The 16,367-nt window shown below is 39.2% G+C and overlaps 1 protein-coding gene across 1 annotated transcript in view; it reads left to right on the top strand.

Annotated features, from left to right (window-relative positions):
• LOC124711513 (SWI/SNF-related matrix-associated actin-dependent regulator of chromatin subfamily B member 1) overlaps positions 1-15,208 on the top strand; it is a 123,694-nt gene extending 108,486 nt beyond the window's left edge. The window contains exons 8-9 of the mRNA XM_047241628.1: positions 3,451-3,582; positions 14,699-15,208. Of these exons, the coding sequence (XP_047097584.1) occupies positions 3,451-3,582; positions 14,699-14,738 (172 nt within the window). The 3' untranslated portion in view covers positions 14,739-15,208. The remainder of the gene's footprint in view (positions 1-3,450; positions 3,583-14,698) is intronic.
• The last annotated feature ends 1,159 nt before the right edge of the window (positions 15,209-16,367 follow it).

The following is a 16,367-nucleotide window of genomic DNA, read 5'->3' as shown; positions in this document are numbered from 1 at the left end:
CATAAAGTTAAAAAAGAAACGTCCATGAAATTCTATAAAGTAATGGCAGTGAAGATGAGGTTTCTAAGAAAGATGAAGGACTACACCAGAAGAGATGATATTAGAACAGAAAATTAAATATTTTCAGATACCTGGAGTAGTTAGGATTCTTTCATAGTTATTTAGGTCCTTAAGGGAACTGACCATGAGGAAATTGTTCCATCTGGTACGTGGGATGTTAGAGATAGGCGAAATACCCTCCAATTACCATAGAAGGCATATACTGACATATAGTATTATCAGACTGTCAGTTTAATATGTCATGGTTGCTAAATACAACAGAAATTATTTATAGAAGAATGGGAAGAAATTACAGAATCCGAGCTTGAGGAAGATTAGTTTGAATCCCTGAGTAATGTAAAACATGCAAGGTGGTACAGAAACTAGGCAATACAGACTCCACAACTTAGAAGATGGATTGAAGAAGAAAAAAATACTCAAGTTATAGCTATAAGCCTGTGCAGATTAGGGAAATACTATCCGGATCCACAAGACCCTTATCCACATCCACAAGTTTCTTATCAGCATTTGCATCTGCAGGTATTAAAAATTTTGTAAAGCAGTTCAAGCCAATCGTATCACAAGTAAACACTCCCCCCCCCCCCCCCCCCCCCTCTTCCCTGTCTTTCTTCTTCTTCCATATAAGAGTGGTACAAAATGTATTTGTTCTTTATTTATCTAGAAAGCCATTCAATGAGAGAGAAATTTGTGCCTGATTTTTAATATTTTACGCGTGGGCCTCATACTTTAGATAACCATAATTATGGTAGTACAAGATGGCCTGTCATATTCTCAATATGATCAGCAATTAATAACATGCTGTTACAATTACTGAAATAGGATTTGCAAACTTTTCTGTGCATTGTTTTGGCTGCAGTGGGAAGCCAAATAAAGTCATGGTACCAGTTGTCATATGTTGCACACTGTTGAATGAATGTTTGTCACATAGTTGTTTTATCAAACATACATCAGTTACCACAATTATAAGTTATGTCAACATGTTACTCTTCTCACTGTAACATGCATTGCACTGTTTACTTTTAAACATACTAAACAGAAATGTTGATAGTCTCCAGTTTTATGTTGAATGAAGTTAATGGAACATGTGATTAACAAACAGGAGTGAAATAATGAAATGAAAATTCTGAAGAATAAGTGTGGTTGTTCTTTGAAATTGCCTAATTGAGCTCTGTTACTGCTTATAGCATTGAAATAGAATGCACATTTAAAAGTGTGCAAAACCAAGAAGAAGAATGTGTCACTTCTTTTCTGCCAGGAGATGGTAACAATGTGCATATCCTTCTTCAGGGCACTCTGCAGGGAACCTATATAGTGATTCACCATTCTCTGAAATGAAATAATTATGAAGTGCAGTAAAATGTCTTACAACAATTCATAGTCCACTAGAATAGTACACATCCCTTTGTGAACAATTAAATGGGCAGGCACACCATGGAGCAGTGTTGCTTGCTTTGAGCAATCAAATGTACTGACACGGTTGAGCCTTGTGATCTATTGGCTGTGCATTAGATGATCAGTCCCTTGGTTAGAGATAAAGTAGTTGTAGTCTGAAGGTAATGGCAGAAACATACTTCCACTGTATCCAGATCTTGCAAACATAACAAGAACCCCCATAGACTTCCAAGTGTTCAGCAAACATTGCAACTGAAGTGTGATGCCAGTTCATTCATTGACCGCAGGTAACAAAGTTTTATGAAAGGCATATAATAAGATTGAGCTTGTCCTTCAGTACAGACCAATTATTGCAGATATCTGCAAACGACTTGCAGATGTCCACAATCGTGCACGCTTTCCCCTGCAAGCTGACGGTTACTGCGGATTTCGGCGCAGACCTCTATTTATAGGATTTTTAAAATTAAAGGAGGCTTTCAATGCTGTTCACTGGAATACATGTTTTAAAAATTCTGAAGGTAGCAGGGACAGGGAAAAAGAAACACAGCATTATCTACACGATGTACAGAAACCAGACTGCAGTTATGAAACAAATGACATGAAAGAGAGGCAGTAGTTGAGAATGGAGTGAGGCAGGATTGTGGCCCATCTCCCGTACTTTTCAATGTGTATATTGAGCAATCAATAAAGGAAACAGTGACAAAATTTGGAAAACAAATTAAAGCTTAGGGAGAAGAAACAGAAATTTTGAGGTTTGCCACACTCAGGGATTTTACCTTGGGAAGAGATTATAAGATGAACAGAAAAAAAGAGGAATGTAGTTGAATTAGTCAGCTGATGCTGAGAGAGTCATAGTTAAAATGAGACATTAAAATTAGAAGAGTTTTGAGGAGCAAAATAACTGACAATGGCAGAAATAGAGAAGAGAAAAAATGCAGTGTTTTGCTACATATCACTGGAAATGATTGACAGAGATAATAATTGGTAATAACAGCAGTAGTACAAGGTGGCAGAGTACAACATAATAAAGATAATACAAGAACATGGTGATTACAACAAGATGAGAATTATGGTGACTGTGCAGAGGCAGGAGACATGATCGGCTTACCTGAAAATGTTCATTTCTCACGTATCTCATTTGATCTTAGGCAGTGAGCGGATCATATTGGCAAAAGTATACCATCTCATTTCTAAAATAGCAAGTGCATCTCGTCAGTGACAGTGAAATCCATTGATTCCTGTCAGCAGTCGCCTTTTAAAGTTCATGGTGAGTTTGAAAATATTTTAATCTTTACAGGGTAATTATTAGAAAATGTTAAATGGTAAAGATAAAAGATTTAACATCTAAAATCTTGTAAGTAATGGCCGGGGGGGGGGGATTGCCTTCAGATTATAAAAGAAATTTCGTATTTAATTACTGTGGGAAGCATTACCTTTCTTTTTATTTCCATGCTCCAAGCATAGCAATGCACCAAAAATGTGCTCTGAACAAATGAATTTTAAACGATTATCATCATATTTAAATAATTTGTACATGAATTTATAGTTCAGAGATTTGGCTTCTTTTTAAAAATGTGAACATGTGTAAACTGTTCAACTATAAAACCTTCAGTAGATGATATTTGTTAATTTTCAAACAATGGAAAATCCAGGATGGAATGTAACAATATTAGAGAAGGAAAGTTGCTACTCACCATACAGCTGAGATGCTTGAGTCGCTATAGGCACAACAAAAAGATTGACACAATGACAGCTTTCGGCCATTAAGGCCTTTGTCAGCAATACACACACACACACACACACACACACACACGTATGTGCAAGTTGCATTTGTTGTGCCTATCGCGACTCAGCATCTTCGCTATATGGTAACAACTTTCCTTCTCTAATATTGTTACGTTTATTAATTTTCAGTAGTTTGTTTCTACCATTTAGTTATCAGGCTGGGACACTGTAATTATGAAGGCATTCTATTATATCTGCGTTTATCCTTTGCAGCGAAGCCCCTTTGCCCACAGTTGAAGTTCCATTCCGACCACCATCAGAGGCAGACCAATGGGCACCTTTTCTAGAAACATTGACGGATGCAGAGATGGAGAAGAAGATAAGAGATCAAGACAGAAATACACGGTATGTAACTCATAGCTTTGTCATCTACATTTTGTTTATTTGTAGCCTTAGAATTTAAAATTTATTTCACAGTGGTTCACAGTTAATTCCTTGGAGCAATTAGCCAATCTTTATTAAGAAGACTAATTACGCCTTACTTTTATATTTCTTACAGAGACTGTATATTAGCATCTAAACTGATACTTGACAAACATTTCACAAGAAATAAATATCTTAAATGAGTATGAAATGGTTATCTTCTTTACTATGTACATAACTATTCAGGTTTTTGACTTAGGATCTGCTTATACTGTAATATAATGTGACAGTTTTTTCCCTTGAACTGTATTTCTCTTTAACTTCAGTTTGCTTGTAGCTTCAGTGAAATCGTCGAAGACTGGATTCCAAAATTTTCTTATACAGAAGCTGCAAAAATTTTATTTACCTGTGTCATAGCTACTATTAGCAAAATTGTGTTAACTTCATGCAGTGTCTGTTATCCATCATATCTACCTGATTTCATTATAAAAACAAAGAATGAATGTTGAAGTGAGTAGGAATTCTATATGATGTATATTTCTGCAGGCTCCAGAGTTCTAAAAAATATCACATGCTACTGAAAACTAACTGGCACATAAACTTAATAATTGTAACTCACTTTCAGTTCATTTTTGTCAGTCATATCTAATAAAGATTTTTAAAAATTTTCTTTTACACACTGAATACTGGGCAAAAATTTTATTTGAATGTCCATTCTGCATGAGATATTAAAACAGTACCACACACAGACATTTATGTTTATATAGGAAAGTGCTAGTGTAGTTAAGCTGTTTGAGCACACCTCCAGATTTACTAAAAGCTAACAGTCACCTACCTCCTTAAACTTCATAGAGGCTCTGTTACAAGGAGTTCCTCAGAAAGTTGCTGGTCCGTTGTTGCACGTTATAGTGAGAAAACTACTAGCATCTCTTTAACATAATGCTAGCTTTCAGCAATTTGTGACCAATAAAAGTGTTGGAATACCTCCCCTACTATTGATTTGTAACTTGTATGGTATTTTGTCCTTCTGCTTACCCAGATAAAAATTAGGAAAAACACTAATGTTTGTGAAGCTAACAGCTCCAGAAAGTATATTTGTCATGAAATGAAATGCAAACCACAGATTATGATTACAGAACTGTACTTGAACTCCATCTTTGAGAGTTTATTATGGTTTGCAACTACCAAACAGGTCTTGGATAGATATTTGTGTGTGTGTGTGTGGTGGGGGGTGGGGAGGAGCATGTTCCAGAGAATGTCAAAGATTATTGGTTGCGGAGGACCATGCTGAACAAAGTATCCAAATGATACACTACACATGTTCAGTGGATGACATACTAAGCATATGTGCTGTTCAAGACATTGCTTACATCATGTGGATAGGCATTGTTTGATATAAGTAGATTTTTTATATGGAACATTTGTGCCTAATGTCTTCCTTCGGAAATTCTGAGAGATGTTGCTTTCTAGATGACAGAATTCTATAGTGACCTTTCTCTGTCTTGAAGTTTAATAGGTTCTTAGTATTACGTCAGCTATTCTTCTTCACTTACAGAAATTTATATTGCTGTCTTTCTTAGTTTTTGATTTGAATATAATAGAGGGAAACATTCCACGTGGGAAAAATATATCTAAAAACAAAGATGATGTGACTTACCAAATGAAAGCACTGGCAGGTTGATAGACACACAAACAAACACAAACATGCACACAAAATTCAAGCTTTCGCAACCAACGGTTGCTTCATCAGGAAAGAGGGAAGGAGAGGGAAAGACGAAAGGATGTGGGTTTTAAGGGAGAGGGTAAGGAGTCATTCCAATCCCAGGATTGGAAAGACTTACCTTAGGGGGAAAAAAGGACAGGTATACTCTCACGCGCACACACACACACACACACACACACACATATCCATCCACACATACACAGACACAAGCAGACATATTTAAAGACAAAGAGTTTGGGCAGAGATGTCAGTCGAGGCGGGAGTACAGAGGCAAAGATGTTGTTGAAAGACAGGTGAGGTATGAGCGGCGGCAACTTGAATTAGCGGAGGTTGAGGCCTGGCGGATAACGAGAAGAGAGGATACACTGAAGGGCAAGTTCCCATCTCCGGAGTTCTGACAGGTTGGTGTTAGTGGGAAGTATCCAGATAAACCGGATGGTGTAACACTGTGCCAAGATGTGCTGGCCGTGCACCAAGGAACGTTTAGCCACAGGGTGATCCTCATTACCAACAAACACTGTCTGCCTGTGTCCATTCATGCGAATGGACAGTTTGTTGCTGGTCATTCCCACATAGAAAGCGTCACAGTATAGGCAGGTCAGTTGGTAAATCACGTGGGTGCTTTCACACGTGGCTCTGCCTTTGATCGTGTACAACTTCTGGGTTACAGGACTGGAGTAGGTGGTGGTGGGAGGGTGCATGGGACAGGTTTTACACCGGGGGCGGTTACAAGGGTAGGAGCCACAGGGTAGGGAAGCTTAATATAAAATCATCCCGTATTCAAATATAGGTAAAGTATCTAAACCATACACAAGTAGTGTTCATATGCTTGTGTGAGATATCTGGGAAAAACACCAAATTACGAGGAATGTCAAATTTCTTGTTGTGTAGTCTTGATAACATGTCTTACATACAGGGCTTTCTGAGTAGTGATACTTAAAATCACTTAACAGGTGAAATACCGTAAATCCTTTTGTAAATAGTTGAGGTTTAGACAAACAGTGTTACGTAATATTGAGTAAAGGTGTCCCAAACCTCAAGGTTGGTTTGAAAACTAGCAAAGCTTTGGTAGGCGTTTTTCTGTTTGAGCTGATATGCCCTCCCCTTCCTCTAACTTTTGACCTGGTTTAGCGAATCAGTCATAGGGGCATGGGCCTTGGTCTCCAGACCGTAATACTACTTGGTATTTTTCACATTGAAAAATCATTGCCCAAGGTGAGAAACAAGCAATAAATCGGAAAAAAATAGAACGTACAGGTATAGAAACCTGTACGTCTCAGTTCATAGTCTGGCACTTAACCCACGGAAAAAGTCAATGGAAATAAAATTGATTCTGGTTTGTGATGGTGCATTCGTAATGTCTTTCAAGAAAACGTAGCAGATAATGGGTTGTAGCTGTTGATACTAGTTTAGGTTCAGTGCAGCTTCTATCTGTATGAGTTTACTTAGGCACAGCAATACGAAAAACTATAGTACCCAAATTTTGAATCTGTGTGGAATTGTGCCCATGATGTACTTTAGTAATACCTGGTGTACAATATTGGTTTCTTAAGGATCACTGTCATTTTCTCCCTTACAACACATGATGAGGCTCCATATGAACTCGATTTCGTCTGATTTTTTTTCTGTCATAGTAACATTGCAACATGTATGTTGGAGGAAATAACACGACTTGTCTGGGAATGTCCTTTCCAGAAATTTCACATGGAACTTCTTCAGGAGCTCATAGTAGTTCTAGTATCTGATACTTGAGTTGGATGGACATTTATGTTATGTTTTACACTTACTGAATGAACTTGTGATGAAACATGTACATGTATACTGTGAATACTGTTTTACAGTATAGTGAAAGGTACTCCATGTACCAGCGGCACACATATGTCCCTCCTCCATTCCTGTTCCAGTCGTGAACTGTGCGTGGGAAGAATGACCGTTAAGAAGCCTCAGTGTCTGCTTGAATCTCTAATTTTATGTCTTATCATGGGGTATATGAAGTAGGCAGTATATTGCTGCATTTTCAATAAGTTACCACTAGAATTCAAAAATCTTAGCAGTAATCCATGCGCTTTCAAATTGAAACTGAAGAGTTTCCTAACGGGTCACTCCTTCTATTCTGTCGAGGAGTTCCTTGAAAAATTTAACTGGTTCTTGTTGTATTGTTGATTGTGTTTACTTAAACTTATTGCTTGGCCCTTTTTTTTGGTTCATAAACATTTTATTTTTATCTTTTATTACTTTAATGTTGTAATTTTGTGTACTGACACTTTCCATGACATTGGGGATTTGTTCCTCAATTTGATCCTACGGAACTTGACATGTAAATAAATAATGGTGCAGTATTTTGATGACTCTTCTTCAAACATAAACTTCCAGAATTTTAGCAGTAAACCATACTGTGATGCACACCACCTCCCATGTAGCATCTGCCACAGGAATTGGATTACTATCTCCATGATGCTTTCCTACATAGCAAATGAACCAGTGATCTCCTTCATTCCCTCTGTCAAGCCTACATGATTAGGGTCCCAGACACAGGAGCAACAGTCCAGTACAGTTTGAACAAGGATTCTTGTTTGTGGATGATCTGTAGTTTCTGAAGATTTTTGTAATGAAGTCCAGTCTAGCATCTGCCCATTCTTATGATTAGGTGTATGTGTACACATATTCCCCATTATTTTATTTATGTGACAGGTTCCAGCGACTGTTCAACAGTAGTGAATAAAGCAACAGTAACACTTTCTGTCTATTTATGCACAGTGTGTTGTAATTGTTCATGTTGAGAGTCAGTTTGCAGTTCTTGCACCAAGTGCCAATCATCTGGAGTTCTTCCTGCATTTTGCTGTGATTTTCTATTATTGTGACTTTCCTGTTTACAACATCATGCTTGAACAGACTTGCGGAGTTTTCAATGTCATCCACTACATCATTTATATTTATTGTGTTTGGTAGTGGTTTTGTAATACTAGGGCCTGCCCAAAGATAGTTTTTGTCTCAAGACTTATCTCTATGAGAAATAACATGCTGTGCTTTATTATTCGCCAGAAACTCTTCAAGCCCATCACAGAACTGGTTTGTATTATTCGCCAGAAACTCTTCAAGCCCATCACAGAACTGGTTTGATATTCCGTATACTTGTATTTTTTCATCGTTGTGACAATCCATGACTGTGTTGAACACTTTGACCATTTTGTGTACTTGGAATAAACCACCATTTGTCTCCCAGCTCACTCTGTGTGTCTACAAGACTCGGAAAGTAATAGGCACTGACACTCAGGTGGATATCACGTACAGATATTTACTGCCTTCTGAGTCTTGTAGACATTCAGAATGTTGAAAAAAGCATATTTTTGCAGTCAGTTGTACAATTTCATTTATTGTCTACCGGTTTCAATTGTTACAATCATCTATCATACTTTGCCCTTCAGTATATCCTCTCTTCTCGTTACCCGCCAGGCCTCAACCTCCGCTAATTTCAAGTTGCCGCCGCTCATACCTCACCTGTCATTCAACAACATCTTTGCCTATGTACTTCCGCCTTAACTGACATCTCTGCCGAAACTCTTTGCCTTTACAAATGTCTGCTTGTGTCTGTGTATGTGCAGATGGATATGTGTGTGTGTGCACGAGTGTATAACTGTCCTTTTTTCCGCCTAAGGTAAGTCTTTCCGCTCCCGGGATTGGAATGGCTCCTTACCCTCTCCCTTAAAACCCACATCCTTTCGTCTTTCCCTCTCCTTCCCTCTCTCTTGATGAAGCAACCATTGGTTGCGAAAGCTAGAATTTTGTGTCTATGTTTGTGTGTCTATCAACCTACCAGCACTTTCGTTTGGTAAGTCAATATATATAAAAACAAAGATGCTGTAACTTAGAAACGGGAAAACGCTGATGAGACACAATAAAACACACACACACACACACACACACACACACACACAAATTTTATGCTTTTGCAACCCAAGGTTGCTTCATCAGGAAAGAGGGAAGGAGAGGGAAAGACAAAAGGATGTGGGTTTTAAGGGAGAGGGTAAGGAGTCATTCCAATCCAGGGAGCGGAAAGACTTACAACGCGCCCACACACACACACACACACACACACACACACACACACACACACATATATGTAAAGGCAAAGAGTTTGGGTAGAGATGTCAGTCGAGGCGGAAGTACAGAGGCAAAGATGTTGTTGAATGACAGGTGATGTACGAGCGGCGGCAACTTGAAATTAGCGGAGGTTGAGGCCTGGTGGGTAACGGAAAGAGAGAATATATTGAAGGGCAAGTTCCATCTCCGGAGTTCTGATAGGTTGGTGTCAATGGGAAGTATCCAGATAACCCGGACGGTGTAACACTGTGCTGTGCACCAAGGCATGTTTAGCCACAGTGTGATCCTCATTACCAACAAACACTGTCTGCCTGTGTCCATTCATGCGAATGGACAGTTTGTTGCTGGTCATTCCCACATAGAAAGCTTCACGGTGTAGGCATGTCAGTTGGGAAATCACGTGGGTGCTTTCACACATGGCTCTGCCTTTGATCGTGTACACCTTCCGGGCTACAGGACTGGAGTAGGTGGTCGTGGGAGGGTGCATGGGACAGGTTTTACACTGGGGACGGCTACAAGGGTAGGAGTCAGAGGGTAGGGAAGGTGGTTTGGAGATTTCATAAGGATGAACCAAGAGGTTACGAAGGTTAAGTGGACGGCGGAAAGACACTCTTGGTGGAGTGGGGAGGATTTCATGAAGGATGGATCTCATTTCAGGGCAGGATTCGAGGAAGTTGTATGCCTGGTGGAGATCCACATTCAGAGTCTGATCCAGTCCCGTTAAGTATCCTGTCACAAGTGGGACACTTTTGGGGTTCTTCTGTGGGAGGTTCTGGGTTTGAGGGGATGAGGAAGTGGCTCTGGTTATTTATTATAGATTCTGTTTTCCAATCGCTACAGCATAGAGTTTGGACACTACAGGCGATAGTGGCAGATGGTCGCAAGCTTAAACAAGCTAGAAGTTTGGTCGCCACAAGAGGAGAGGGAGCAGTGTGGGGAAACAAGCCCCACGTACCTCCAGCAGGGTAGCAACCTACAACAGAACTGCACATTGTCACAGTTATCGCCGATCTCTTGTACATCTACATAGATACTTATCAAGCAACTATATGGCGCTAGGCAGAGGGTACTATGCTGAACTACTAGTCATTTCCTTTCCTGTTCTACTGACAAACAGAGCGAAGGAAAAACGGCTGTTTGTTTGGCTCCTTATGAGCCCTAATTACTCGTATCTTATCTTCATGGTCCTTAATGCGCAGTGTATGTTGGCTGCAGTAGAATCATTCAGCGGTCAGCTTCAAATGCCGGCTTTCTAAATTTTCTCAATTAAAAAGAACGTCACCTTCCCTCCAGGGATTCCCCTTTGAGTCCCTAAAGCACCTGCAGAACACTTCCGTGTTGCTCAAACTTACCAGCATCAGCTCGTCTCTGAATTGCTTCAGTGTCTTCTTTCAACCTGACCAGGTATGGAATCCAAACACTCTAGCAGTTCTCAGAATAGGTTGCACCAGTGTCCTATATATGGTCTCCTTTACAGGTAAACCACTCTTTCCTAAAATTCTCCAATTAATTTGAAGTCAACCATTCGCTTTCCCTACCACATATCTTATGCTCATTCTATCTCGTATCACTTTGCAGAGTTACGCCCAGATTACGACTCGACAGTATCAAGCAGAACATTACAGGTTTAGGGCTGCCTGCCCTTCATCACACCAACTGGAAATTTTGTTGAAGTCTTCTTGTATCTTCCTACAGTCACTCAACTTTGACACCTTACCTTACACCATGGCATCATCAGTAAACAACCGCAGGTTGCTGCCCGCAATGTCCACCAATCATTTATGTTTATAGAGAACAACAGTGGTCCTATCAACACTTCCCTCGGGCACTCCTGACGATACACTTGCCTCCGATGAACACTTGCTGTCAACGACAATATACTGGGTTCTGTTGCGTAAGAAGTCTTCGAGTCACTCACGTGTCTGTGGACTTGTTCCATATGCTTGTACCTTCATTAACAGCCTGCAGTGGAGCACTGTGTCATGCTTTATGGAAATCTAGAAATGTGGAATCTGCCTGTTGCCCTTCATCAGTAGTTTGCAGTACATCGTGTAAGAAATGGACAAGCTGTTTTTCATAAGTAATGCCTTCTAAAACCATGCCAATCCATGGACATAAGCTTCTCAGTCTCAAGGAAGTTTATTATATTCAAACTGATCATACATTCAAAGACTCTGCATCAAACAGAAGTTATGGATATTGGTCTATAATTTTTCAAGTCAGTTCTTTTGCCCTTCTTATATACTGGAGTCACCTACACCTTTTTCCAGTTGCTCAGGACTTTGTGCTGGGTGAGAGATTCATGATAAATGCAAGTGTGGTAAGGAACCAGTGCTTTGGAGTACTCTTTGTAAAATTGAACTGGGATTCCATCTGGACCTGGTCATTTATTTGCTTTCAAATCTTTCAGTTGCTTCTTATTTGCTTTCAAATCTTTCAGTTGCTTCTCTACACTAGGAGTGTATTACTATGTTGTTCTTATGAGAGCAGGGTTGCCACAAGTTCTAGAAATCAGGAAATTTCAAATGTGACAGGGAAATTTGGGGTAGGAAAAACACACTGGAAAAATCTCGTTTTTGCCTCAGTAGGTGAAATGTTTTGTTTACTGAGATTTCATAGTCATTGTAGACTGGGTGCAGCTGAGTACATGCACTGCTTCCCTACTCTCTCATTCTTAATGCTTCTTCCCTTCCTACCACTGCCTCAGTTTGCCGTCAGTGCTGCCACCTCTTCTTGCTGCTAGCCTAGCAGCTGCCAACGAGAGGCGGGGAGGTGTGAGGAGTGGTTTGTTTGTATCGGATTCTCAGAAACTGTTGATACAGTGGCCAGAGATGGTGTTCATGTGTGTATGAGTTGTGTCTCAGTGATTATGTGAAAGTGTGTCTGCACGCATTTTCTGACAAAGGCTGTGATTGAAAATCTAGTTATGAGAGTGTGATTGCTTTTCCTACGTGCCTATCTGCGGCTTAGAAGTCACCTTCACGGTGAGTTGTTACCTGCCCTCAATAGCATTGATTCTCAGAGTATTCGCACAAGTTATCTGTTGCTGGATTGATCCCTACGGTCTTACTTCATCAACATGGTGTCTGTGACACGTGAATAGCTGGTCACATAAGTGGACCTCCATGACAGGCCATTTCTGCGGGTATCTCCAATGGATCGGGCCTGCTGATCTGAAGCCCATCGTTTCCCACTAATGTGCAGGCCCAGCCCATCAGATCTAGTCTCACCAATCTGTCTGCAGGCCGGGTCTGTTTGTGTGTGACATAATGCAGCAGATTTTCATGGTTTATCAATGGACCCAGGACAGCGGTGCTCCTCGGCATGCCAGAGACCATGGGTGATGGATTTCATGACTGCCTCACTGCAAGTACATTTTACAGTGCGGCATTTTATAGACATTTTATTTATTCTAGTTCATTTTCGCACTTTTGAAAATAGTTCATATATTAGAAAGTGCACGATAAGATGAAGAAAATGGTGGCAATCGCTGGCAGTTTGTACACTGTTCACTCTTATATTTCTCGAAAGGCAAATCACACAATACCTGTAAAATGAAATGATTGTGTGGCATTGATGGCCAGGAGGCCCTATCCGGGGAAGTTCGGCAGCCGGGTTGCAAGTCTTTGGTCAGATGACACCACATTGGGCAGCTTGTGTGTTGGTGACCATGAAATGATGATGACAACACAACACCCAGTCCATGAGTGGAGAAAATCTCCAACTCGGCCGGGAATCGAACCCGGGCCCACTACATGGTAGGCAGATATGTTACCACTCAGCTAAGCAGGTGAACACACAATTCCTCTAAAATAATAGACATAACACAGTGGATAAAAACTGACAATAAAAAATATAGTAGAACTAACATTTTATTGGCGGTCACCTATAGTGCTGGTTTACACAACTCTTTCCTGCCTTATACACTTCTTTCAAGAGGCCTATTTTTTTCTGATGTTATTTCTGAACTCAGTGAAGGTATTTTAAATCTGTCTTGCAACTCCAAGGAAATATTTTTATCACCAATTGAAATAAAATAACATCAGTGGTCTTGTCTTAATGAAACACACATACCATTTGGCTTGCTTTCTCCATCTAAAAACAGTTAATTACAAAAAATTTAAATTTTTTTTGTCACCTAATGTCTTTACTCAACCTTGAAATCTCAAAATTTTTATGGGAAAATGCTGAAACTTGTCTGGAAATTAATGAAATATCAGGGAATTTCACTTGGAGAAACTTATGGCAACCTTGGAAAGTCTGTCCGATGATCAAATAGCGATATGTTTGTACAATTCTTTTGTGTGAATGATTTCTTGAACATGAATTTTAAAACTTTGGCTTTTGTTTAGTGGCAAGCATGCATATTAGTCTGTTTTTAGAGGAAGTTCATTTTAACTATACGATCAGCTTGGGTTTCACCATTGTCATTGTATTATGTATAGTTCAGATGATTTAGATTAATCACTTATATCTATAATTACCTTAGTCTGCAGTAAATGTCCCTTCTTACCAACCTTTGAACACATAGCATACTATATTCAGGGGCCCAGGAAGCCCCGAGAGTTGGTGGTTTGCAGAAATGTCATGCTTGGTGTACGTGGTTTAATCATAACTGCTGAAAATTTGAACATTGACTATATCTATTGGATGCATATTGTAACACACACACACTCTTTAAAATATCCGTCCAGATATCTGTGTTGTCATCATTGTTTTAAATCTGAAGATTCCCACTGTGGTCTGTCACGAGCAAATCTTTTCATCTCTGCACAGCTGCTACAACATACATCAATTTGAAACTGTTTTAGTCGAGCTTTGGCCTCCCTCAACAATTGTTACTCCCAGCACCCACACCATACACAGCACATGTGTGCGTGCGTGTCACAAGCCGCAAGATGTGCCCTATCAACTGATCTTTGTTTTGGTTGATTTGAGCCATAAATTATGTTTCTCCCCAATTTGATTGAGTGTTCTTCATTAGTAATTCAATCTACCCATATAGTCTGCAGCATTCGTCTATAACATTACATTCCAGAAGTTTCTATTCGTGAAGATATGAGTAAGTCATTAGAAAATTGTACTTTTTAATAAGAAGTTAGAATTGCTGAACTTCAACCAGTAAAGCTGTCTTCAGATAGTCAATTCAAGTAACACTCAAAGGGAACTTCAGAAGATCACTAGCATATAATTTATTCAGAATGTAATGTGAAATTGTTATAGATATTATTTCAGTGCTACAATGACCTCTATCAATAATGTTTTTATTTTCAGCCGTATGCGAAGGTTAGCAAATACAACTCCAGGATGGTGATTTGCCACATTTGCCGACCTCATTCGAATTGCCAACGAAAACTTCCAACAAAATATCAGCTCATCACTGTGAGGCATAAAAATGTTTCATCAGAAACTGTAAGAAAATTACAAAATATGTTTTCACATGTGGTGAAAAGTATGCTTTTATTTAATATGCCAGTGGCAGAGTGTGATTTGATGTTAACTTGAAAAGTACAGTGAATAGCTTTTGTATAATGAACTGTGTATGTGGTTTACAGTGCAATCTTACTACACATTTTAAACTTGCGTTGCACCAAATCTGTTAGTCAGTTCTGGGATAATCATATAAGTCAATGGGCTTTATACATATTACAGTGCTCCATATTACAATGCTTTTGTGTAAACAATTTTATTGCGTAAATTAAGCAAAACAGTGTCTTGATATAACTCGTAAGTGACATACAATTATGTGTAATAAAATAATGAGAATCTTTTGTAAAATAGTTATTTAATATTTTTATTTATTGTTTTTTTACGAAAAATTTGGCATTGCCAGGATGGCTGTCTAACCATGTTATGTTCAATAAGAAACAAGATGTGATTGCAGAACACCAACACAAAGGTTATACAGATGCATAATAATTGGTTACTGTTTTGAACTCCATTTCATTAAATTTCCAGCTGCTGAAAAGAGACAAGTTCAGTAATTTTATGTTTAAATATCTTCACCAACAGTTCAACTGTCACTAGTACTTTTTTCCTGTAAAAGTTATGATCTCAAAAGAAGAAAATTAATCTGGATCCAAAGCATAATTCCAGACACATATTCCGCCTACCTTTAGTACTAATCTGTTATTCTATGTCTTTGTGATATAGGCTATGCTGTTACACTGAAAAATAATCCACATCGGATATAAATTGGCAACAGTAAAAACTTTTCACTCCAGATACATATGAACTAGAATATTCTGTCCCCATTGTTGTTGTGGTCTTCAGTCCTGAGACTGCTTTGATGCAGCTCTCCATGCTACTCTATCCTGTGCAAGCTTCTTCATCTCCCAGAACCTACTGAAACCTACATCCTTCTGAATCTGCTTAGTGTATTCATCTCTTGGTCTCCCCCTACGATTTTTACCCTCCACGCTGCCCTCCAATACTAAATCGGTGATCCCTTGATGCCTCAGAACATGTCCTACCAACCGATCCCTTCTTCTGGTCAAGTTGTGCCACAAACTTCTCTTCTCCCCAATCCTATTCAATACTTCCTCATTAGTTATGTGATCTACCCATCTAATCTTCAGCATTCTTCTGTAGCACCACATTTCGAAAGCTTCTGTTCTCTTCTTGTCCAAACTATTTACCGTCCATGTTTCACTTCCATACATGGCTACACTCCATACAAATACTTTCAGAAATGACTTCCTGACACTTAAATCTATACTCGATGTTAACAAATTTCTCTTCTTCAGAAACGCTTTCCTTGCCATTGCCAGTCTACATTTTATATCCTCTCTACTTCGACCATCATCAGTTATTTTGCTCCCCAAATAGCAAAACTCCTTTACTACTTTAAGTGTCTCATTTCCTAATCTAATACCCTCAACATCTCCCGACTTAATTCGACTACATTCCATTATCCTCGTTTTGCTTTTGTTGATGTTCATCT

The sequence above is a fragment of the Schistocerca piceifrons genome, chromosome 8 (assembly GCF_021461385.2).
Source record: "Schistocerca piceifrons isolate TAMUIC-IGC-003096 chromosome 8, iqSchPice1.1, whole genome shotgun sequence".
NCBI lineage: Eukaryota > Metazoa > Arthropoda > Insecta > Orthoptera > Acrididae > Schistocerca > Schistocerca piceifrons.
This window is presented reverse-complemented; position numbering and strand designations above follow the sequence as displayed.